The 25,335-nt window shown below is 38.8% G+C and overlaps 1 protein-coding gene across 2 annotated transcripts in view; it reads left to right on the plus strand.

Moving 5' to 3' along the window:
• The window catches only part of dmd (dystrophin), a 413,300-nt gene that overhangs the window by 257,018 nt on the left and 130,947 nt on the right, over positions 1 to 25,335 (plus strand). For both annotated transcript variants that reach the window (XM_085802729.1, XM_085802740.1), the window contains 12 exons: positions 7,657 to 7,818; positions 10,683 to 10,787; positions 11,589 to 11,762; positions 12,805 to 12,960; positions 13,892 to 14,062; positions 14,603 to 14,782; positions 15,422 to 15,544; positions 16,442 to 16,612; positions 17,323 to 17,445; positions 17,925 to 18,059; positions 18,875 to 19,027; positions 24,342 to 24,512. In XM_085802729.1, the coding sequence (XP_085658855.1) occupies positions 7,657 to 7,818; positions 10,683 to 10,787; positions 11,589 to 11,762; positions 12,805 to 12,960; positions 13,892 to 14,062; positions 14,603 to 14,782; positions 15,422 to 15,544; positions 16,442 to 16,612; positions 17,323 to 17,445; positions 17,925 to 18,059; positions 18,875 to 19,027; positions 24,342 to 24,512 (1,824 nt within the window). The remainder of the gene's footprint in view (positions 1 to 7,656; positions 7,819 to 10,682; positions 10,788 to 11,588; positions 11,763 to 12,804; positions 12,961 to 13,891; positions 14,063 to 14,602; positions 14,783 to 15,421; positions 15,545 to 16,441; positions 16,613 to 17,322; positions 17,446 to 17,924; positions 18,060 to 18,874; positions 19,028 to 24,341; positions 24,513 to 25,335) is intronic.

Raw genomic sequence — 25,335 nt, forward strand, 5'->3', positions numbered from 1 at the left:
GTTTATTATAGAAACTGTAGAAAATGAGTTAGTTCTTTAAAAATGTAACTGTTATTTTATTTTATGCACATTATGTTTACTTTTTATTCACTAGTTTTTTTTTGGTACTTTCACTTTCAACAAAGTAACACATTTTGCTTTCTACATGTGAACGCATGTTTAGAATGACAGTAAATGAACCATGAACCTTTTATACATTTGACAAGTATATGTATATATATATATATTCTTTTTTGCATTATTATTATTATTCAAGGTCTGAAAAGACTTGATATTTTTATTTCATTAGCCAATAAAGCTCTAAATTACAATATTTTTTTTCAATTTGGGGAGAAATGTTGTCGGTAGTTGATAGAATAAAACAAAACAAAAATTTAATTTTACTCAAGCACATACCTATAAATAGTAAAACCAGAGAAACTGATCATTTTGGGAGTGGTCTCTATACATGTATATCTAGATTTTTATTTTTTTTATTTTTTTTACAAACAATAGAAAAATAGAATTCTTTTGCAAAATTAGACAATTTGAAAAATAAATTGGCATAATGAAATAAGGCTAAAATAGGATAAGAGCAGGAAACAAATAAGTTATTTTCCATAGAACTGCTAAATATTAAAGGTTGAATATGTAGAATATTTATTAAAAGCTATATTTTTTCAAAAATAATACATCCATGGGGCCTTTAGAGGGGTACAGAATGAAAGTATTGCTTTTCCATAAAAAAAATTTTTTTAGTCTGAATTATTATTTTTAATATTTTTGACGGGCTCGACAATGACTTTCTGTCAACGTTCTGTTTACATTCCTACCTGCCTGTAGCCAACATGTGGCTCAGTTCTCCGCTGTTTTCCTGCCTCCTCCCGGTCCTATGCGTTTGTTTCCAACCAAGCCTTTTTAATAATCAATCGGTGGATGAATGGATTATCATATACTTGTTAGGATGGGTGTATTTGTGTAGTCTTATATAAACACGTTTACTGTCGCGGACTTTCGGTGCCACCGAGCTCCTTTTTTTTTTTTTTTTCTCAACTTGAGGAGAGCAGTGACAGCGGAGGCTCGAGCGCAGGTTTGGTTTTCAGCAGCTGTGTGGAAGGCAGAGAGCCTCCACTCTCCCTGTAAGTCATTTATTATGCTGTTAATGACGGTAAAAATGAAACATAAGGTAAATAGGCCTATTCTGCTTAGTCCTCCTCCTCTGCTGTCCTCTGATCAGAGCGGAGTCCCTAGCAACGGCCCGTTTTACCTAGCAACGGTCTGGCAATCGACTGCTGGAATGCTTTTTCTGTTGTTGTTCTTGTAATTCTACATAGTCAACCTTTAATACTAAATATTCCCAATCACGACACAATACAATTTTTATAATAAATAAAATTTCCCTTAGGGAAATTTTTGTCTTGGACTCAGCAACAGTGCCATAAAAGCCTTGACAGCCAGAATGACAACAATCAAGCCATTGCATCACAAGTTACATATATAATAAGATATGTAATATAATAATAATAATAAGATATAAAATATATAATAAGAGCGTTGCCCATATCCCGTAACATTTCACGTAAAACATTAACACACCAATGGAAAAGACGCATTCTGAAAAACACCAAAATAAAAGCACAAAAAAAAACCCTGGATTGGTATTAATTTGGCCCAGATTTTCTTGTGAGCGTTCACAGATCTAGTCTTAAACCTTCAGACTTGGGATAATTATATAAAACTGCGTCAATCCTGGAGTATATCTGATGGTGTTCCCAAGCAACAGTTTGAACTTTCTAGCCCTGATTCTGAAACTCATTTATATTAGTTTCAATTTATTATAATTTTAGTATAAAGAGTTTTCATTTGGTTTTTAATCTAATGCAAATGTCATCAAATGAGTCAGAGTTCTGCTTATACTTTACAAATACCTTCGGTAGTTAGAACTGAACCAGCAAACCAGACCAATTCCCTTCGCCATGGAAACTCTTTAATATAAAGAAATATACCGTACATTATCAGAAGCTTAAAGCCAACACTTCCTTTGTGGAAGGATTCGGACAAATGACAGTTTGTGCATAATTTCTTAAAGGGATAGTTCACCCAAAATTCAAATTTCACTCATTATCTACTCACCCTCATGTCAACTAAGAGCTGTGAGAATTTTCAGAGTCCTCCGTTCCTTCTCTGAGTTACGGGGGGGTCCGCGCAGCAGTATTTGTCCATATAATGGTTGTCAATGGACACCAACTTTCTTTGTCCAAAAAGACACACCAAAAAACATCCAAATACCTCCATGCTGCTCGTATGTAATGTCCCTCTTGTCTTGAAGCCCCAACATGAGAAATTTTTCCGCTGGTCAGTGCAAATCACGCGAGATTGGCACTGACACAGGAAGAGCAGTGAACCGAGACACAGGGAGCTTCCGCTACAAACAAGCTTAAAATATAGACTTATTTAATTTTTTTCGGAACAATTTCTCATGTTGGGGCTTCAGTACAAGAGGGACATTACAGACGAGCACTATGGAGGTATTTGGATGTTTTTTGGTGTGTCTTTTTGGACGAAGAAAGTTGGTGTCCATTGACAACCATTATATGGACAAATACTGCTGCACGGACCCCCCCGTAACTCAGAGAAGGAACGGAGGACTCTGAAAATTCTCACAGCTCTTAGTTGACTTGAGGGTGAGTAGATAATGAGTGAAATTTGAATTTTGGGTGAACTATCCCTTTAATAGCAGTGTCCCATTTTAAAGCTGAAGTGAATCCAGCCTACGCATGCAAAAGAAAAAAAACTGTACTTCTTCAAATCAGACGGACTTGTGTTCCATTTTAATTTCAGCTTCTTGTAACGGCTGAAAACTAATAAGAGGAAATGTTGTGCGCTTTCTTTGCCCGACGGCGTTTTTTTTTTTCCAAACACAAAAAGCAGTTAAGCGAAGAAAAGCGATCCGCTATCTCTCCGGTTCACAATCACAGCCAGCGTGTGTGAGAAATAAGTAATAACGGGGAGTGTTAAATGAGAATATGTATTCATGAGGCGACAATTGCTGCGGAAATAGAGTACATCGCCATAGGGAAGGTTGTTATCAGTGTTGTCTAAATATTTAATCTCACTTTAGCTCTCATTTCATACATTATAAACTAAGACATGGGAGTGGGAAAGCATAAAAAACCCGGCGGTAAATTGGAAACAGTGTGTGAAAGCGGGTGTGTGACAAAGAGTAGACACGGTCGCGCACATCCAGGGAATGCATAAGTCAGAAACATATCTTGTGCAAAACCAAAACATACAAAAATCAGTCAAAAACTCCATCATAGACCAACACCCGTCAGGCCGACTGGCCGTCATACTGATCTACTGAATCAGAGGCGCCTCTAGTAATAGGATGGCTCATTTTCAAAGTCTAGGACAAGGTTATCACATTATTTTACATTGTCTACATTTTAATCATGTTTAAAGACATTTAAAGTTCAATTACCTATAACCTTGAGATAGATAAGGAATAATCCAACCACAAGAAATGGAAAAGTTAACAATATATGGAAAAGTTAACAATATATGGAAAAGTTAACAATATATGGAAAAGTTAACAATATATGGAAGACCAAACATGCATATAATCTATATATAATTCTATATATTGTTAACTTTTCCATATATTGTTAAAGCAGAAGTAAGCGATCCGGTGGTTTTGGCTAATGCTGCGTTCCAGGCAGGCTTTTGAAACCGTAAATTACAGCTTCAAGTCACAACTTACGACTTTGTAGCGTTCCAGGCAACACACTCGTGTTTCTCCGACCTGTTTTACCGGTGAAAGTCACTATAACGGCCACTCGTAACTTCTGACCCGTGAACTCGTACCAGATCGAACTGGTACCACTTCACAGGTCGGAAAAACACGAGTTACGGGTTGCCTTGAACGCACCATAACAGTCCTCGTCCCTACGTCACCACATTCAGGCGCATCCCTTGGCTGCACACACAGAGAGGACTGCCCCTTTATGCCGTTCTCTCTCCTCATTGGATAAAGGTTGTAGGATACAAGGAAAGTTTTCTCCTGGGCTCAGAGCAGAGCAGAGTGACTGACAGACCCGTGTTTCAGACCAAACACTCTATAGAAGTGATTGCTGTCGGAAGATACAACTATTTAAGACTTAGATTAACACAAATATATCACTTACTTCTGCTTTAACTTTTCTATATATTGTTAACTTTTCCATTTCTTGTGGTTGGATTATTCCTTATCTATCTCAAGGTTATAGGTAATTGAACTTTAAATGTCTTTAAACATGATTAAAATGTAGAAAATGTAAAAATAATGTGATAACCTTGTCCTAGACTTTGAAAATGAGCCATCCTATTACTAGAGGCGCCTCTGATTCATTAGATCTGTATGACGACCAGTCGGCCTGATAGTCTAGACGGATTTCAGAAAAAAGGCCTTCTATAAGAGGTAAGGAGCATTTATTGGTACAAGTTGGGAACCGGCCTATCTTACATATTTCAAGGGTGCTGAGTCCAAAAAAAACGGTACCCAAGCGAAATTTTGAGTTTTTGACCTTCTAATTTGCATATCAAAATGGCCACCAATGCCCATCTTGCTCAGTCATTGGACCATTTCCCCCTAGTTTATTTGTAAGTAGGCAATCAAGATGAGGAAATTAAGTTTCTAGATCGATAGCCAACGGTCAGAGCAAGGATATAGTGTAGGCTCACTGCTTTTTTTATGCATATACATGCAAATGTATAACTTCTAAGGTGGAATTAAGCATTTATGTGTCATTTTTAAAGTGGATATAAATATTCAATAAATGTTACTCTGAAATTTTCCCTGTTGATGTGACATATGTATACATATGACATGTATACATAACAAAAGCAGTGAGCCTACACTATATCCTTGCTCTGACCCTAGACCATAGACCTAGAAACTTAATTTCCTCATCTTTGATTGCCTACTTACAAAAAAACTTGGGGAAAATGGTCCAACGACTGAGCAAGATAGGCAATTTGGTGGCCATTTTGATATGCAAATTAGAAGGTCAAAAACTCACAATTTTGCTTGGGTACCAGTTTTTTTGGATTCAGCACCCTTGAAATATGTAAAGTAGGCCGGTTCCCGACTTGTACCCATAAATACTTTCACTTTTTGGGTACATCCCGTCTAGTCTATGACGGGTGTTGGTCTATTTAATTATGATGGAGTTTTTGACTGATTTTTGTATGTTTTGGTTTTGCACAAGATATGTTTCTGACTTATGCATTCCCTTTACCATGTGACTCACCATGTGACCCTCGGGGGCAGGTTTAAAAACGGGCCGTCTGATGTGTATGAGTTAGTCTGATGAAGAGCTATGAGCTCCAAACGTTACTATTGATGATGTGCTAATAAATCTGCACATAAGGGAGCGGATGTGTGCGGTCTCCTTCTTCTGCCTTTCCTGAAAGCGGGTGTGTGACGGTGGGGTGGGGTTAGCCCGGCTCAGAGCTATACTTAGTCATTATCCCTCTGTATGGGATTAGCATGCTCACCTGTAACCAACTATAGGCTTCCCTCTCACAGGTTTATGATGTAACTGCTGCGTTCACTAGTTAATCTCACAGCCAGTCACTGAGGAAGAGGAAGAGAGGAAACTCAAACTGCCGAGGCGTCTGGAAGATCAACAGTTTGTTGGCGGGTTTTTTTTCCGGCGTTGATGTTGTCGGTCAGACGGGGACAAGATGAGAGAGAAATCCCCGATGTTATCTGTCAAAAGGGTACACCAAGAGAGAGTGTGTGTGTGTGTCTGTAGTTCTTTGTGTGTGTGTGTTTGTGCGTGCAGCTATTAGATTTAAATGTAGCAACATTTTTGAAGCTGGATTTAGCATTTAGCAGTAGTTAATTTTGACCGGCGGCTTTGTTCTGGCGGTGCAGTCCACGACGGATAGAGCTCATTAGCTGTGTTGCTTCATCAACTTTTAATGACTCTACAGTGTCAGAGTACAAATTAGAGCTGATAGTAGAGCTGTGTCTTTAGAAGATACAGAGTAAGCTTTCTTTTCCCTCTGAGCAAACATGCTAACAAGCCTGAAAACTGACAGCTAGCGAGCAGTTAGCGGGCTTGTTAGCATCATGGGCTTGTTTCCCCCTTTAAAAGTAAATTAAAGCATTAAATTAGTAATTAAAGCAGCTACAACAAACTTTTAACTGGATAATTATGCAAAAGTCTCTTGTTTCTGCTGATGTCTGTGTGTGACCAAGACCCCCCGGAAATGAGGCCGTCAGCGGGAAAATACGCTAATTTGTTAACAGTGTAACTCTAAACCTTCGGGGGGCAGTGGTCGGTCCACCGGATGAAAACGGCACGCGCAAGCCAGATAAGCGTCTTCACTGCAATACGCGCTAGAGCTCATGGGAAATGCAGTCTTCATTCTGGCGATGCACTGCCACTTTTGTCCACAGGGGGGCGCCAAAGTCAACACAAGACGGAAGTTCTTTGTAGACGCTTTAAATGAGGTTCAAGTATAAATGCTGTTAGCGAGTAAACGATGCAATCCACAAACTCGGAAATTTCCGACTTCCGACATCATTGCGTTCACGCTGCAGGAACTCGGAAGAGAAAAGACATAGATACCCATACGAAAAATATATGCAGAAGCAAATTATGTTTATTTTGGAGGCAAATGAAGAGGAGCCTAGAAACGTTATTTCCGTCACATATGAGGACCACAATTTCACACAATACAACAATTACAGATTAATATAAACGTATTTCATATACTACAATAATACACAAAAAATATGCATTAAAACCTCAGCAAATGTTTTAATTCCAACTAAACATATTCTTCAGAACTTATACTTTTAAAAACAATTGTGTTTTTAAAAGTACAAGTTCTGAAGAATATGTTGTAATTTTACACTGGTTTTTCCTCATTGTTCCGTTGCTGTTTTTCAAATTCATTGTGACTGATATTACACTGCTGTATATTATGTATTTAATGTTTTAAAACTGTTGATATTCAATCATCTATTGATAGCCTATAGGCTAGGGGTGTCAAACATGTGGCCTGCGGGCCAAAACCGGCCCGCCAGAGGGTCCAATCTGGCCCGCGGGATCAATTAACCAGATTTTAAAATTACATAGAAGACAGAAGAGGTATTATGTTGTTGAAATTGCATGTATTTTTCTCAAGAAATTTCAGCTTGGTCATAATATATTTTGTAATAGGATAGTTCTTTAATGTAAACATCTTAATAATGTGCTTCTTTGCACTAAAACAAAGAGAAAAGTTTAGAGTTCTTATCATTTATAGGATATTATGCCATTATTTTACCAGTCCGGCCCACTTGAGATCACATTGCACTTAATTTGGCCCCTGAACTAAAATGAGTTTGACACCTCTGCTATAGGCCTATAATTTATTTGTTTATCTATTTAAATACACGAATAAATGTTTAATGTGGCCCTTGAATTTAGTTGATTTTGTTACATATATGAATTAAATGCTTAGCCTACTCATTTATTTAACATTTTAATTACGTTAAAATGATTAAACCCCTTAAAATCAAGAGGTTGGGAACCACTGATCTGAGAGATGGGAGTTTGGCCGTATTCTTGATAATGCGGATGTGAAAAGGCGAGTGAGGCCTGATTTTAACGCGGTGTGCATGTGTTTCCTGTCGCCCTGCAGGCGGCGCTCCGGCGGACCGAGCTGGAGAAGAGCGTCCAGTCGGCCCAGGAGAACGACAAGACGCTGAGGCAGATCCAGGACTCGCTGGCCAACACGGACCGCCACCTCAGCTCCTACCTGACCGACCACATCGACGCGCTGCAGCTCCCACAGGAGGCTCAGGTAGCTACGGCCTCCAAACCACCAAACCACCAAACCACCAAACCACCAAACCCCCAAACCACCAAACCATCAAACCACCAAACCACCAAACCACCAAACCATCAAACCACCAAACCACCAAACCACCAAACCACCAAACCACCAAACCATCAAACCATCAAACCACCAAACCACCAAACCACCAAACCACCAAACCACCAAACCACCAAACCATCAAACCATCAAACCACCAAACCACCAAACCACCAAACCACACTGCAAAAACTCAACATCTTACCAAGAATATTTGTCTTATTTCTAGTCAAAACAAATCTCATTCTACTTAAAATCAGACTCATCACATTAAAAGCAGCTTGTTTTTAGACACTTTTTACTTCTTTCAAGCAGATTTTCACTTGAAATAAGTAGAAAAATCTGATAGTGGAGCAAGTTTTTCTTTCTTATTACAAGCACAAAAAACCAGCTTTCACTGGCAGATTTTTCTACTTATTTCAAGTGAAAATTAGTTTGAAACAAGTGAAAATGATCTAAAAACAAGTTAATTTTTAGGTGATGAGTCTTATTTTAAGTGGAAAGAGATTAGTTTTGACTAGAAATGAGACATTTTGACAAGAAATAAGACAAATATTCTTGGAAAGATGTAGAGTTTTTGCAGTGCACCGCAACGAGTTCACATCTTCTGTCCATTCTTAACTTTCTCACCAGATATTTCCTGATAGATATTCAGACCGAGCCAGATGGTTTTCTTCTAATTTCATTACATGTTTCTTTTTTGTCAAAATCTGTGTTTGAAAGTGATGTTCCTCGCTCGCCGTGGAGTTCAGACACGCAATTCCTAACTAATTTCACAAAATGTATTACAGACTACAGCTCGCCATCTACAGCTCACCCAGTGTGTGTGTGTGTGTGTGTGTGTGTGTGTGTGAGAGTGTGTGTGTGTGTGTGTGAGAGTGTGTGTACACATGCAAAGGGACCCAAGAGGGACCGACTGGCAAATGGTCTATTTCTGTATTTGGTTCCAATTAAGTCTGCAGCTGCTTTGGACAGGACAGCAACACACACACACACACACACACACACACACACACACACACACACACACACACACACACACTCACACACACACACACAAGATTACCTCCACGTGCACTTAAGACCACCTGTACCAAGGATGACATTTCTACACACACACAGACACACACATGGAGTGTGTGTGTCTGTGTGTGTGTGTGTGTGTTTTAGGGGTTGTTCCAGTGTAATGAATGTTTCCTCTCTCCCTGATCTCTACTGCCCCCGTGTGGTCGGAACAGGGAGTTACACTCTAAAGCCGTAGAAACTTCTGAAACTTCATTTTAACCCTCCTGTTGTGGAAGGAAGGAAGGAAGGATGAAGGAAGGGAAGGAAGGAAGGATGAAGGAAGGATGAAGGAAGGGAAGGAAGGAAGGATGAAGGAAGGGAAGGAAGGAAGCATGAAGGAAGGATGAAGGAAGGAAGGAAGGAAGGAAGGAAGGATGAAGGAAGGGAAGGAAGGAAGGAAGGATGAAGGAAGGATGAAGGAAGGGAAGGAAGGAAGGATGAAGGAAGGATGAAGGAAGGAAGGAAGGAAGGATGAAGGAAGGATGAAGGAAGGGAAGGAAGGATGAAGGGAAGGAAGGGAAGGAAGGAAGGATGAAGGAAGGATGAAGGAAGGGAAGGAAGGAAGGATGAAGGAAGGATGAAGGAAGGAAGGAAGGAAGGAAGGATGAAGGAAGGATGAAGGAAGGATGAAGGAAGGATGAAGGAAGGATGAAGGAAGGAAGGAAGGAAGGATGAAGGAAGGGAAGGAAGGAAGGGAAGGAAGGAAGGATGAAGGAAGGATGAAGGAAGGGAAGGAAGGAAGGATGAAGGAAGGGAAGGAAGGAAGGATGAAGGAAGGATGAAGGAAGGAAGGAAGGAAGGAAGGATGAAGGAAGGATGAAGGAAGGGAAGGAAGGAAGGATGAAGGGAAGGAAGGAAGGAAGGATGAAGGAAGGGAAGGAAGGAAGGATGAAGGGAAGGAAGGAAGGAAGGAAGGAAGGATGAAGGGAAGGAAGGAAGGATGGATGAAGGGAAGGAAGGAAGGAAAGAAGGGAGGGAAAAGGAAGGAAAGGGAACAGGTTGGGTCAATTGAGTCAAAAAGGAAGGAAGAAGTAAGGACGAAGGGAAGGAAGGAAGGAAGGAAGGGAGAAAGGAATGTGGAAAGAAGGAAAGGAAAAAGGAAGGAAAGAAAGATGGGGGGAGGGAACAGATTCGTTCAAGGAAGGAAGAAGAAGGGAGGTAGGAGTAAGGATGAAGGGAAGGAAGGAAGGAAGGAAGGAAGGAAGGAAGGAAGGAAGGAAGGAAGGAAGGAAGGAAGGAAGGAAGGAAGGATTGTGGAAAAAAGGAAGGGAAAAGGGAAGTAAAGAAAGTTGGAGGTATATAGGGAACAGACCAGGTCAATTGGATCAAAAGAGTAGGAAGAAGTAAGGATGAAGGGAAGGAAGGAAGGAAGGACGAAGGGAAAGATGGGAGGAAAGAAGGGTGGGAAAAGGAAGGAAAGAAAGATGGAGGGAGGGAACAGATTCGTTCAAGGAAGGAAGAAGAAGGGAGGTAGGAAGGAAGGGAAAAGGGAAGGAAACAAAGATGGAGGTATATAGGGAACAGACCAGGTCAACTGGATCAAAAGAGTAAGAAGAAGGAAGGATGAAGGGAAGGAAGGAAGGAAGGAAGGAAGGGGAAAAAGGATTGTGGAAAGAAGGAAGAGAGAAAGGAAGGAAAGAAGGAGGGATGGAGGAAGGAAAGAAGGAAGGATGGAGGAAGGAAAGAGGAGGTAAAGATGTGTGTTTCTGTGTGTTTGTGTGTAACAGAAGATCCAGTCGGAGCTGAGCGGCCATGACGCCTCGCTGGACGACCTGAGGAAGAAGAACCAGGATAAAGACCAGAGGATGATGGGACAGATCGACCAAACTCAGGTCTGGCTTTACTTTACTGTTAGTTAGGGTTGGGAACTTTCCATGGGAATTTATGGGAATTAACGGTAATAAATCCAAAATTTAGTAATATTTTACTCAACAATCATCATGTTTTTGTTATTCGGTAAAAGAACTGATTGTTCATACAAGAATTAAATTATTAAATTCAGTTGAAATGTTTTTTAATTGTATTGTTTTGCATGGATGTTTGCTTATGACAAAACTAAATATTTGCATTTCTGTTTGGATATGATACAGTTTGTTTAAATTACTCCCAATTTCCAGTTAATTCCCAGTTAATTTCCATAAATTCCCAATAATTCCCATAAATTCCCATAATTCCCAAGGAAAGTTTCCAATTTGGAATATTTCTATATTCCCCAGTTTAACTTCCCATGGAAAGTTTCTGGAAATATTCCGGAAAACGGTTTTCCATAAATATAAAGCAAAAAAATTAAAACATCTGGTTTTCATACGACAGATTCTAAGACGGAGCACAGGTGACAACACAACACACTAAGAAATGTTGGGTCATCTCTGTAACCCAATTTCTGAGTTATTGGTGTTGAGTTAAATTTTTGGGTTATTTTTCCAGAGTGTAACCCATTTTCAGGGTTATAGGGCTATGAATTTAACCCAATTGCTGGGTTGTGCAAGTAATTGGGTTATTTTTCAGTGAGTAACCCATTTGTTGGGTTAAGGGTTGGGTAGTTCTGTGATTTAAAGGGACAACGAGGAGTTTTGGAAAAGCGAAGTGTTTTCACACTACATTTATGAGCGATGTTTTTCACGTGTTTCCAGAAAATGCTAACGAACGTGTGGACGAAGTTCCGGTTGTTCCAGAAGCCGGCCAACTTCGACGCTCGGCTGGCCGAGTGCGAGCGCTCGCTGGCCGGGGTCAAAGGTCAGGTCGGGGTGCTGGACATCCGCAGCGTGGAGCAGGACGTGGTGCAGTCGCAGCTGGAGCAGTGCATGGTGGGTAATTACTGATGTAGTAAACATGAAGTGTTTTAGTTGAAAATCCTCTTGTGTTGTGTTTTAATTTAAAGGGATAGTTCAACATTTTGCCAAATTGGCCCATTGCTAATAATAATCCCTATCGTCATAGCAGTAGGTTTGTTACCTTTAATTGTCGGTGCAAGCTGTTTTTAGAACGGCGGAGCAGAGCCGTGAGCTGCTTAGAGCTACGCTACGGAGGCTTATTATGGGATTTCTTGGTTTCCCTCATCAAACTCATCAAATACACAATCCAACAACTCCACAACGCTCTGGTGGACAAGTTGTGAGCTGCACATTCACCACGCTATGAGATAATAACACAACGTTACCACACAGAGTTGTTGTAGAGGGAAATACAGAGACTGATGATGAAAAACTGTCCCTGAAGGCAACGTGCATCAGTGGTTTTACATGAATTTCCCTCTAAAACAACTCTGTGTGGTAACGTTGTGTTATTATCTCATAGCGTGGTGAATGTGCAGCTCACAACTTGTCCACCAGAGCGTTGTGGAGTTGTTGGATTGTGTATTTGATGAGTTTGATGATGAGGGAAACCAAAAAATCCCATAATGAGCCTCTGTAGCGTAGCTCTGAGCAGCTCACGGCTCTGCTCCGCCGTTCTAAAAACAGCTTGCACCGACAATTAAAGGTAACAAACCTACTGCTATGACTATAGGGATTATGGCAATGGGCCAATTTGCCAAAATGTTGAACTATCCCTTTAAAGGTCCCCTATGGTACTGAGGTAGATGTATTTTTGACTTTTAAAACCACAAGTATCTACATAAAATAAAACTAGAAAAAAGGAAATTATGGGATGCAAAGCAACAATCAGATTTTCTTGTGCAGTATATGGAAGGCAAGAAGCAGTCACGGCCCCTCGACCCAGCGTCCATCTCTGCAGGGGGGGGATTTATAGATGGATGGATGTTATATTAATCTCCTGACCTGTGTGTGTGTGTGTGTGTGTGTGTGTGTGTGTGTGTGTGTGTGTGTGTGTGTGTCTGTGTGTGTGTAGAAACTGTACAAGGCGCTGAGTGAAGTGAAAGGGGAGGTGGAGACGGTGATAAAGACGGGGAGGCAGATCGTCCAGAAGCAGCAGACTGAGCAGCCCAAAGAGCTGGACGACAGAGTGACGGCGCTCAAGCTGCTCTACAACCAGCTGGGAGCTCAGGTAACAACACAACACCACACACTAAAACATGCTGGGTCATCTCTGTAACCCAATTTCTGAGTTATTGGTGTTGAGTAAAATTTTTGGGTTATTTTTCCCATTTTCAGGGTTACAGGGCTATGCATTTAACCCAATTCCTGGGTTGTGTAAGTAATTGGGTTATTTTTTCAGTGAGTAACCCATTTGTTGGGTTCAGGGTTGGGTAATTCTGTGACTTAACTGGCCGGTTCATTTGAAAAATGCTGTCCGCGCACTACAACATTGGGTTATTTTTAAGTGCTTTATACACGACCCACACTGCAAAAACTCAAAATCTTATCAAGAATATTTGTCTTATTTCTAGTCAAAACAAATCTCATTCTACTTAAAATAAGACTCATCACATTAAAAAGCAGCTTGTTTTTAGACACTTTTTACTTCTTTAAAGCAGATTTTCACTTAAAAAAAAATCTGATAGTGGAGCAAGTTTTTCTTCCTTATTACAAACACAAAAAACTTGCTTTCACTGGCAGATTTTTCTACTTATTTCAAGTGAAAATTAGTTTGAAACAAGTGAAAATGATCTAAAAACAAGTTGATTTTTAGGTGATGAGTCTTATTTTAAGTGGAAAGAGTTTAGTTTTGATTAGAAATGAGACATTTTGACAAGAAATAAGACAAATATTCTTGGTTAGATGTAGAGTTTTTGCAGTGCAATAGTTGGGTTAAAAATAACCCAACGTTATAGTTAGCATAACCCAACTCTTGGGTTGGGTCAGAAAGATTAACCCAACCTGTTGGGTTAAATAACCCAAAAAAGGGATTCGTCCTTATTTGAACCAGCAGTTGGGTTAAAATTGGTTATTTTTTAACCCAGCTGTTTTTAGTGTGTAGGTAAACCCCAGATTGAGAGGTTTACAGTATTATTATATCCATGTGTGTGTATTTGCAGGTAACAGAGAGCAAACTGGAGCTGGAGAAGAGTCTGAAGCTGTCGAGGAAGCTGCGTAAGGAGCTGAACGGGCTGACGGAGTGGCTGGCGGCCACCGACGCCGAGCTGACGCGGCGCTCGGCCGTGGACGGGATGCCCAGCGACCTGGAGGCCGAGGTGGCCTGGGCGCAGGTGAGACCGGCTACACAAACAGTCCAGTCATTTTAGGAGAAAAGGTTAAACAAACTGCAACAGAAGCAAACTCAACTGATTTTGTATCCTCAACATGTCCTGAGTGAGGGAAAAAAAGCCCCGAAGAATCCCACTAGGGGAAAGTTTAGAAAAACACCCAAACATAGCACATTCATACGCATATAAAAAAAAATTTTCACGTGAATAGGGTAACATTTTTAACCTTTAGATATCTCCATGAAAATTACTGAGTTGATTACTTACATTAAGACAAACAAAAAATGTATTACAAGTTTTTTGAAATTCTTTGTTAACATGAGCAAATTTGCATAAATGTGCATAAATTCCACCGTTTTGACTGCACATGCGACGAGAAATATCGTTGAGTTTAATCTCGCGAGATCTCGTGGGAGATCTCATCACACCCCTAACATAGACTGATATTTTTTTTATATCTATTCCAATGGTTTTCTCTGCCACCCCTCAAAATTCCACATTCCACTTCCCTGCTCTTCCCTCTGTGGTCTTTTCTCTTCCCAGTCGGTCCACGGGGAGACGGAGAAGCGGCAGCCGCAGCTGCAGGCCGTGGTGGAGCTGGCCGAGGCCCTGAAGGCCGTGCTGCGGGGCCACGGGGGCCTGGTGGACGACAAAGTCAGCCTGCTGCACTGCAACTGGATCGCTGTCACATCCAGAGCAGAGGAATGGCTCAACCTGCTTCTGGTCAGAAACGGGGACATTTTATTTTTTATTTTTTTTAATATGTTTGTTCAAATTTTCAAGAAATAAGACAGAACACACTGCAAAAACTCAAATATCTTACCAAGAATATTTGTCTCATTTCTAGTCAAAACTAATCTCATTCTACTTAAAATCAGACTCATCACATTAAAAGCAGCTTGTTTTTAGACACTTTTTACTTCTTTCAAGCAGATTTTCACTTGAAATAAGTAGAAAAATCTGATAGTGGAGCAAGTTTTTCTTTCTTATTACAAACACAAAAAACTTGCTTTCACTGGCAGATTTTTCTACTTATTTCAAGTGAAAATTAGTTTGAAACAAGTGAAAATGATCTAAAAACAAGTTGATTTTTAGGTAATGAGTCTTATTTTAAGTGGAAAGAGATTAGTTTTGACTAGAAATGAGACATTTTGACAAGAAATAAGACAAATATTCTTGGAAAGATTGTCAGAGAGACCGGGGGAAATTTAAAAAAAGACTTTCTGATACTATATTTATTCCTCTCTTCCTTCATCAGTACTAAAATTATACCAGTGTCTAAAAATAACCCAACACAACTCTTGTCTCACTCATTCTCTTCTCTTCTCTTCCTCCATCCCTCCCTCCATCCCTCTCTCTCAGGACTACCAGCGGCAGATGCAGAAGTTAGACGGAGAAATAGAGGAAGTGAATGAATGGATCGACGGAGCGGAGAAAAAGATGGACGAGATCGAAAGCCAGGGGCCCAACGATGCCGTGATGAAGGTTGGAATGTTCCTTTTTATCTGATTCTTTTCTGTAGATTAGACGTCAGGGCTGCAAAAGTTGTGTTTTCATTTAAAGGTCCTATAAAACAGTAAAGTAGATATGTACGTATGTGTTTTTGATCATAAAGCAGGTTTAGATTCTGTATTATTACTGCAAAAATATCAAAGCCCAGTGGGGCCCATAAAAACCCCAGATTGAATTGATTAAACTGATTTATTCTGCGTAAGACCCTGACTAATACTCATAGTACACTGTAAAAACATCTTTTCAAGAATATTTGTCTTATTTCTTGTCCAAATGTCTCATTTCTAATCAAAACTAATCTCTTTCCACTTAAAATAAGACTCATCACCTAAAAATTTACTTGTTTTTAAAGATCATTTTCACTTAAATTAAAAAAAAATAGAAAAATCTGCCAGTGAAAACATGTTTTTTTTGCTTGTAATAAGGAAGAAAAACTTGCTCCATTATCAGATTTTTCTACTTATTCCAAGTGAAAATCTGTTTGGAAGAAGTAAAAAGTGTCTAAAAACAAGCTGCTTTTAATATGATGAGTCTTATTTTAAGTAGAATGAGATTTGTTTTGACTAGAAATGACATTTTGACTAGAAATAAGACAAATATTCTTGCTAAGATACTTGAGTTTTTGCAGTGTAATGCTGCATTAGCATCAAAACAAAGTAGGCTAAACAATACATGATAATACATACGTAGTCTAAGAAAAAAAACTGGAAAAGTCAGGGGGAGGGGCCCACTTTAGTATTCTTTAAGGGGGCCAGAATTCCTAGCAACGGCCCTGGCTATAAATAAGACAAAGCAAACCTGGAGTATTGATATGGATAGTGGATGTGAAGTTAGTTTCCTCTCTGAGTGACGTTGTGTCTGAACCTCCAGGTGCTGCGAGCGGAGCTGGAGATGATGCGGGGGAGGATGGAGGAGGTGAGAGGTTTGGCCCAGGAGCTCATGACCACCCGGGGGGAGAACTGCAAGGCCCAGCTGGGGCCCAGGATGGAGCAGCTGGACCAGAGGTTCAACACCGTCGCTCAGCGCATCACCTCCGGGCTGGTACGACGACGCTCTCTCAATACTCTCAATGTTCATTCATACAATATCAATATTACACCTGCAAGCCCCCAAATCCAATCTGCAAATCTCATGATCCCATATTTTGTCCACAAGATATCAGGTATCAGATGTTGAAGAATATTAGCTCAATTCTAACTTTTTTTTGGGGAATTGGAGTTGTATTTTTACTTGTTAAGTGTCTCATTTATGTTGATTAAAATTTAATTGAGTAAGTTGAGTGAATTGACGGAGTATTAGGGCCACATTGAGGAAAAAAAGAAAAAACAGACTTCGAGATTTAAGTCATAAATTTATGAGAATAAAGTCGCACATTTCCTACGAGAAAAAAGTCATAACATTACGACAATAAAGTCGTAAATGTACGAGAATAAAGTTGTAAATTTACGAGAATAAAGTTGTAAATTTACAACTTTATTCTCTAAGTTTGTGATTTTTTTATTAGTCAATGTGGCCTTAATACTACCCCTAACCCTAACCCTAACCCTAACCCACTGTTGTAGAATTGAAATTTTAAAATGTAAATTAAAAATAGATTTTTATTACACTGTTATTTATATTTTAAAGTGACTAAGTATAATTCATCTTAAACTGTCTTTGTTATGTGTTTTAGCTCTTCTTTGCTAAATGAACAATAAGAATAAGAATTGGAATAAGAATTACTTTATTAATGTGTGTGTGTGTGCCTGCAGACTGCAGCCTCGGCCGTGGAGCTGCAGCAGTACCACAGCGAGGCCCAGATGTGGCTGCAGCTGCTGGAGGAGGAGGTGAAGCAGGGGGAGAAGCTGCAGGAGGAGGACTTCGAGGAGGACAAGGTCTCACACTGCAGACACTCAGGCTTTTCACTTCCTGTTTTAATAACACACATGTTAATAAACAGTATATATATGTGTGTGTTTAGGACTTCGAGGAGGACAAGGTCTCAGACTGCACACATTCAGGCTTTTCACTTCTAGTTTTTTTTTTAATTTTACCACTTTTTCTAGAAGTTTTTTAATTTTTTTTTTTAATTTTACCACTTTTTCTAGATTTTCTTTATTTTTTAATTTTACCACTTGTTTCTAGAAAAATTTTACTTTTTTAATTTTTATTTTTAACATTTTTATCGAGAATATTTTTACTTTTTTTTGAGAATTTTTTTTTACCACTTCTTCCTAGAAATGTTTAAATGTTTTTGGAGAAAGTGGACCACTTTTTTCCAGAAATGTCTCTATGATATTTCCAATAATTCACGCCATTTTTGACTTCTTGTTTAAATAATACACATGCTAATAAACAGTGTGTGTGTGTTTAGGACTGTGAAGAAGGAGCAGTGAAGGATTTGCTGCTGAAAGGAGAGAATCTGCAGAAGAGAGTCTCAGACCAGGACCAGAGGGAACAAGTCAGACTGAAACACGACCAGCTGAGCAGCAAATACAACGCCGTCAAGGTGAAGTTACAACACACAACACAACACACTCACACAACACAGCACTGGTCCTCAACGGGGGGTCTGGGGACCCCCAGGGGTCCTTCAGAGATTTGAAGGGGGTCCCGATTTTTTCTTAAAATTTTACCACTTTTTTCTAGATTTTTTTTTTTTTTTTACTTTTTTTTTAGAAATTTTACCACTTGTTTCTAGAAAAGTTTTACTTTTTTTTATTTTAAACATTTTTTACAAGAAATTTTACCACTTTTTTCTAGAATTTTTTTTTTTTTTAATGTTACCCCTTTTATTAGATTTTTTTTAATTTTTACTTTTACCACTTTTTTCTAAAAATTTTTTTTTTTTAATTTGACCACTTTTTCTAAAAAAAATTTATTTTTTACTTTTACCACTTTTTCTAGGAGTTTTTTTATTTTTTACTTTTACCACTTTTTCTAGAAGTTTTTTTTTTAGAAATTTTACCACTTGTTTCTAGAAAATTTTTACTTTTTTTATTTTTAACATTTTTTACGAGAAATTTTACCACTTTTTATCGAGAACATTTTTTACTTTTTTTTGAGAATTTTTTTTACCACTTCTTCCTAGAAATGTTAAAATGTTTTTGGAGAAATTGTACCACTTTTTTCCAGAAATTTCTCTATGATATTTCCAATAATTCACGCCACTGGCCCTAATTTAAATGTAGAACCACTGCAATACAGAATGTGTGGACACCTCAGTTGGTGTAATGGTGTGTGTGTGTGTGTGTGTGTGTGTCTGTCTGTGTGTGTGTGTGTGTGTGTGTGTGTGTGATTGTGTGTGTGTGTGTGTGTGTGTAGGACCTGCGGCTGCAGAGGAACAGGAAGGCCCGGGCCATGGCCCCCCAGTGGTACCAGTACCGGAGGAAGTCCCACGACCTGCTGGCCTGGCTGGACGACATCCAGCGCAGCGTGGACCAGCTGCCCGACCCGCCCGAGGGCGAGAGGGTCAAGGTGACCACACACACTCACACACTCTTAGAAATACAAGTGCTAAGTTGAACCATATACACACTAAAAACAGTTGGGTTAAAAAATAACCCAATTTTAACCCAACTGCTGGTTCAAATAAGGACGAACCCCTTTTTTGGGTTATTTTAACCCAACAGGTTGGGTTAATCTTTTTGGCCCAACTTTTGGGTTGAATATTCAACCCAAGAGTTAGGTTATGCTAACTACAATAGGCGCGTTTCCACTGCAGGAACTTCGGGGTAATTTTACGGGGCCAGTCCCGTTGGTGCGTGTTTCCACTGCAGGAACCTCCCCCACAGGGCCATTTACAGGAACTTTTACGGGGGCCAACGGAGTACCTACTCCAGGGTAGGTACTCCGTTCAGCCCTGAAAAGCTCCTGGGTGGGGCTCGAGGTTAACCCGGCGCTGATTGGCTAAAGCTAGAGCAGCTCTGACGCCACCAGAAAGCACCAAAACAACCGGCATTTTAAAAAGGGGGAGCAGAAGGAGCATTAGCCTAGCAGACACCGCTGTAAACAACAAGAAAACAGCAGGAAGATGTAACAAATGGACCGACGATGAGGTGCAGACATTGATGCAGTCTACAGCACCGAGGAGATTCAGAGGGTTTGAGTCATCGCGGCGAAATGAAAATATCAGTGCACCTCGACACACTGGGGATCCATCACGCTGCAAAACAATGCCGTGAAAAGTTAAAAAAGAAAAAAAAAAAAAAAAACTCAAGCAGGATTACAATCAACCGCCATGTGCACAAACACACAAACCAGAAACGCGCCTACCGCCTCAGCTCCTTCCACCCGTCTTCGTTGTTGTTATGATTTTTGTGCATGTGCTTGTGACCTGCCTGGGTGACGTCACGGTCGAAACTGTTGCACAGCGATTAAGCGGCGATCGAAACTCATGACGTCGCCGCGGGGTCCGACTCTGCAGTGGAAACACGACCACTGAGAGGCCGAGTGAGAGGACGGTTCCTGTAGAAGTTCCTACCCCCTCCCTTTACCAGGAACTCCTGCAGTGGAAACACGGCTAATGTTGGGTTATTTTTAACCCAACTATAACCCAATGTTGTAGTGCGCGGACAGCATTTTTCAAATGAACCGGCCGGTTAAGTCACAGAATTACCCAACCCTTAACCCAACAAATGGGTTACTCACTGAAAAATAACCCAATTACTTGCACAACCCAGGAATTGGGTTAAATTCATAGCCCTATAACCCTGAAAATGGGTTACACTCTGGAAAAACAAACCACAAATTTAACTCAACACCAATAACTCAGAAATTGGGTTACAGAGATAACCCAACATTTTTTAGTGTGTAAGGTTCTTCAGCTTGTCCTCATAGGAGAACCCTTTTTGGCTCCTGGTAGAACCTTTTATAAAGGTTTCACCTAGAACCCAACATGAACAATTACACCCAGAACCATTAACGAGAGGTCCTACAAAAAACACTTCGGTAACACTTTACAATAAGGGTCCCTTAATTAACGTTAGTTAGTACATTATTAAGCATGAATTAACTGTTTACAGATATATTAACAATCATTATTATGCATTACTTAGGATTAGGAAACACATTAATTGATGTAGCCTATTAGTAAGCAGTTAATTAATGTTTACTACTCAAAGTTAGTTAATACATTTAATTAAAAGTTGAATAATGTAATGAGTTATCATTATGTATGCATTAATCAGCATTAATTAACACATTAGTTTATATATTAATGCTTAATAATGTACTAAGTAACGTTAATTAAGGGACCCTTATTGTAAAGTGTTACCCACAGATCTATGGTGTACCCTTCTTTCTAAGAGTGTACACACATCCATGGAATTAAAACATAAATAACACAAAGCTTGATGTTCACCAGCTCTTCTCTTCTTCTGCCTTTAATCTGTTCTCATCCTCCTTATTCCTTTGTTTCTCACCTCTTTTCATCTCCTCCTGGACAAAGGGTTGTTGGATGTTCAAACCTTTTTTCCAACTTTGTGAATAATTGCTCCAGGACATTTTCATCTCATCTATTTAAAGAATAAGTTGCAGATCAGTTGGTATTGCATAAATGTGGCCCACTGGTCCTGACTGTAGAATAAAGCTTGTGTGAGCATCTGCAGGGAGCGAGGCTTATTTTCTTATAACCCCTGAGATTAGTAAATTATATAACGTCTCACTTCATTTTGGTAATGAGTTAATTTTTTTAAATCTTCAAATAAATTCTTAAAATCTTCATTTAAATTTTTTTTTTTTTTTTTTGGTAATGACTTAAATAAATTCTTGAATTAAATTCAAAGTGAATAAAAATTTTTATCGAGTAGCTCATTTGGCTACATCTTTTCTCTTTAGCATACTACATATGGCTTTTTAATTAAATAATTTAATGCTATTTATTGTTTGGTATTGAAGATTTAATGCAGTATTGAAATTGGCAAAATCAGGCAAGTACGACGGAGTATTAGGGCCACATTGACAAATAAAACATAAAAAAAACTTTGAGAATAAAGTCGTAAATTTACCACTTTATTTTCGTAAATTTATGACTTTATTCTCGTAATGTTATGACTTTTTTCTCGTATAAAATGTACGACTTTATTCTCGTAATGCTATGACTTTTTTCTCGTATGAAACGTACGACTTTTTTCTCGTAAATTTATGACTTTTTTCTCGTAATGTTATGACTTTTTTCGCATATAAAATGTACGACTTTATTCTTGTAAATTTATGACTTTATTCTCGAAGTCTGTGTTTTTTGTTTTTTTTCTCAATGTAGCCCTAATACTCCGTCGTAGGCAAGTAACATCTTTTGGAAAAATTATTACCTGATGAACAATGAAGGAAAAAAAAGGAAAAAAAATAAATACATCTTCTAATATCTTCCAATAATGTTCCAGGGTTGAAATTTAGAATGTCCAAGTATTTAAATGAAGCTCTAGAAAGGGGTAAGATGTTAATTTATTAGATTTTGGTGTCCAGACCTATAAGAACCAATGTCACTGCTCCCATCCTGACTGTGTGTGTTTGTCTTTTATTTTCAGATGATCACTATGACATTTCGCTAAGTGGAAGTCTGTCGCTCTAGCCTCAGACTCACCTGTCATTGCCGCGACTGAGATTTCACACTTCCTGTCTGTCTGTCTGTCCATCTGTCTGTCTTTCTGTCCATCTGTCTGTCTTTCTGCTTCTTTTCATACTCCTCTGCTTTTTCAATGTCAATAAAGTCTTAAGGCAGTGTGTGCCTCCTAATTACAGCACTTTCTCATTTTATATGGGTTGTTTAAACTGAGCTACAAACCAGCTACTGTCCGATATCAGCACACAACATGAATCCTTGTGTATATTTGTCTGACGCCGACAGTGAAATCTTCTTGTCCCTTTTTACTGACACAGTGGAAACTGATCACAGATTAGTGATCAAAACATGTAATTCCTACACAAACACTGTAATCTACGACCGAGTATCAGGGTCACATTGACAATTTAAAAAATCACAAACTTCGAGAATAAAGTCGTAAATTTACGATTTTATTCTCGTAAATTTACGACTTTATTCTCATAAATTAACGACTTTTTTCTCGTAGAAAATGTACAACTTTTTTCTCGTAAATTTACGACTTTATTCTCGTAATGTTATGACTTTTTTCTCGTAAGAAATGTACAACTTTATTCTCGTAGGAAATGTACGACTTTATTCGCGTAAATTTACGTCTTTATTCTCGTAATGTTATGACTTCTTTCTCGTAGGAAATGTACGACTTTATTCTCGTAAATTTACAACTTGATTCTCGTAAATTTATGACTTTATTCTTGTAATGTTATGACTTTTTTCTCGTAGGAAATGTACGACTTTATTCTCGTAAATTTACGACTTCATTCTCGTAAATTTATGACTTTATTCTCGAAGTCTGTGTTTTGTTTTGTTTTCTCAATATGGCCCTAATACTCCAAATTGTCAGCCTACAGTATTGATTGTTGGTCTTTTCCTACAGTATTGTTTAAAAAAAATCTAAAAATCAAAAATTCTTCTGCAGTCATCATTATATATTGTGGGCCTGAGTTGCAAATCAAGTCACAATTCTCACAAATGAACACGATGCAACACAACAGAAGTGTTTCCAGCAGGTGAGTGAAACCTTAAAGTCTGTGCAAAGTGAATGTGAGGTGAGATGTGATTGTAAACAGATCAAATAAGTTAGAATGTGGCTTCTGAAAACGTGATTGATGACTATATAGAACTGAACTGTGGCGTTTGAGGGTAACACTGTTTTGAGGACAGGGATTTCTCAGTATTTTTGGGGGGTGGGACTAAGAGGAAGCTGAGTGATGTAGATAAGCTCCCAGCTAGCTATGATCCTGCCTCTACCACTATATAGAAGCGATTGCACACACACTAAAAACAGTTAGGTTAAAAATTAACCCAACTGCTGGTTCAAATAAGGACGAACCCCTTTTTTGGGTTATTTTAACCCAATGGGTTGGGTTAATCTTTTTGACCCAACTTTTGTGTTGAATATTCAACTCAAGAGTTGGGTTATGCTAACTATAACTATTGGGTCGTGTATAAAGCACTTAAAAATAACCCAATGTTTTAGTGCGCGGACAGCTTTTTTCAAATGAACCAGCCGGTTAAGTCACAGAATTACCCAACCCTTAACCCAAAAAATGGGTTACTCACTGAAAAATAACCCAATTACTTGCACAACCCAGGAATTTGGTTAAATTCATAGCCCTTATAACCCTGAAAATGGGTTACACTAACCCAAAAAATTTAACTCAACACCAATAACTCAGAAATTGGGTTACAGAGATAACCCAACATTTTTTAGTGTGCATAAACACTTTTTTACATACAGTCTATGATGCACACTTTTTTACAAACTGAATTAATTTTTCATTTCAAGCATTCAAATTTGGCAGGATGGTTAAAAAGACATCTGTCTGTGATGGGACCAACACAGAACACAAATATAGTTTCACTTTACACAGACTTTAAAAGAGAAGCTGAATTTGCTTCGACTTACTTGTTATTCTATGCTTTTATTTTGAAAAGTCTCATTGAAAAAGTCCTTTCAGTGTCACCTGGAAACACTTCTTCGGTGTGACTTGATGACTGTAATCGGTTTCCACTGTGTTTTCTATGTTGGAGTGTGTGACAGTGAGTAAATGAACGTGTCTTATTATTTTTCTGTACTAAATGTGCGTGTGTTCAAGCACATCCATATGCCTCTCTGTGCTTTAACCCCACCCCCCTTCATCTTCAACCAATAGCAAGTTGACCCACCTGGTTGGTTTCGTCCAATAGGAAATTGGCTCAGAGTTCGACAAGAAGAAGGAGGAGCTTAAGGAGTTGCAGGGCTTAGCCAATCAGCTCTCAGAGGCTGGAGCGGCCAATCTAGTGGAGCCCCGGCAGCTCCAGCTCAACCAGCGTTGGGTTGAGGTGGAGGGAAAGTTCACTCCCTTCAAAAGACAATGTGTGAGTTTCACTAGGCACGACTTCTTTATCTACACTACTAACTGAAAATACTGAACAACTAGACCGGGCCATAACACTAACTAACTATCAAGCTTTTAATACTTAGAGGACAGCGTGTGAGTCCCTTTAAATAAGTATAAACGTTATTTTACTAACTATTAGCATGAAACTTGCTTGAAAAGAGTCTAATAACTAACAAATGTTGGTTTAAAATTATCTTTATCTGCACTAGGGATGTCACAATTACTTGTTTTCACAATTAATCGCGGTATTAAACACCACAATTAATTGATCGTAAAGATTCCTAAATACCGTCACTCTCCAAAAAAGATGATGTGGCGCCAAAGTAAAGGTAAATGCACAGATACTGGTCCATTTATCTAACGTAACATTGAATTGGTAGGAATTTAAATGTTAGCATGTAATTTGTATTGTAAAAAAATGATTAAAATAAACTTAAACATTTGGTATAGATGACAATTAATGACTTAAATACTGTATTTCAAACACTTCCCCCGCCGGATTAATAACTGGTCCTATATTCAGAGATTAGATGTAATTATATTTTGATATATATTTTGATGCATATTAATCGTGATAATCGTAATACCGTGATAATTTCTCTGACAATAATCGTACCAAGAAAATCTGTAATCGTGACATCCCTAATCTACACCACTAACTGAAAATACTGCCAACTATCAGGCCATAACACTAACTATCAAGCTTTTAATACTTAGAGGACAGCGTGTGAGTCCCTTTAAATAAGTATAAACGTTATTTTACTAACTATTAGCATGAAACTTGCTTGAAAAGAGTCTAA

The sequence above is a fragment of the Trachurus japonicus genome, chromosome 2 (assembly GCF_045865225.1).
Source record: "Trachurus japonicus isolate A0001 chromosome 2, Traja_1.0".
Lineage (NCBI taxonomy): Eukaryota > Metazoa > Chordata > Actinopteri > Carangiformes > Carangidae > Trachurus > Trachurus japonicus.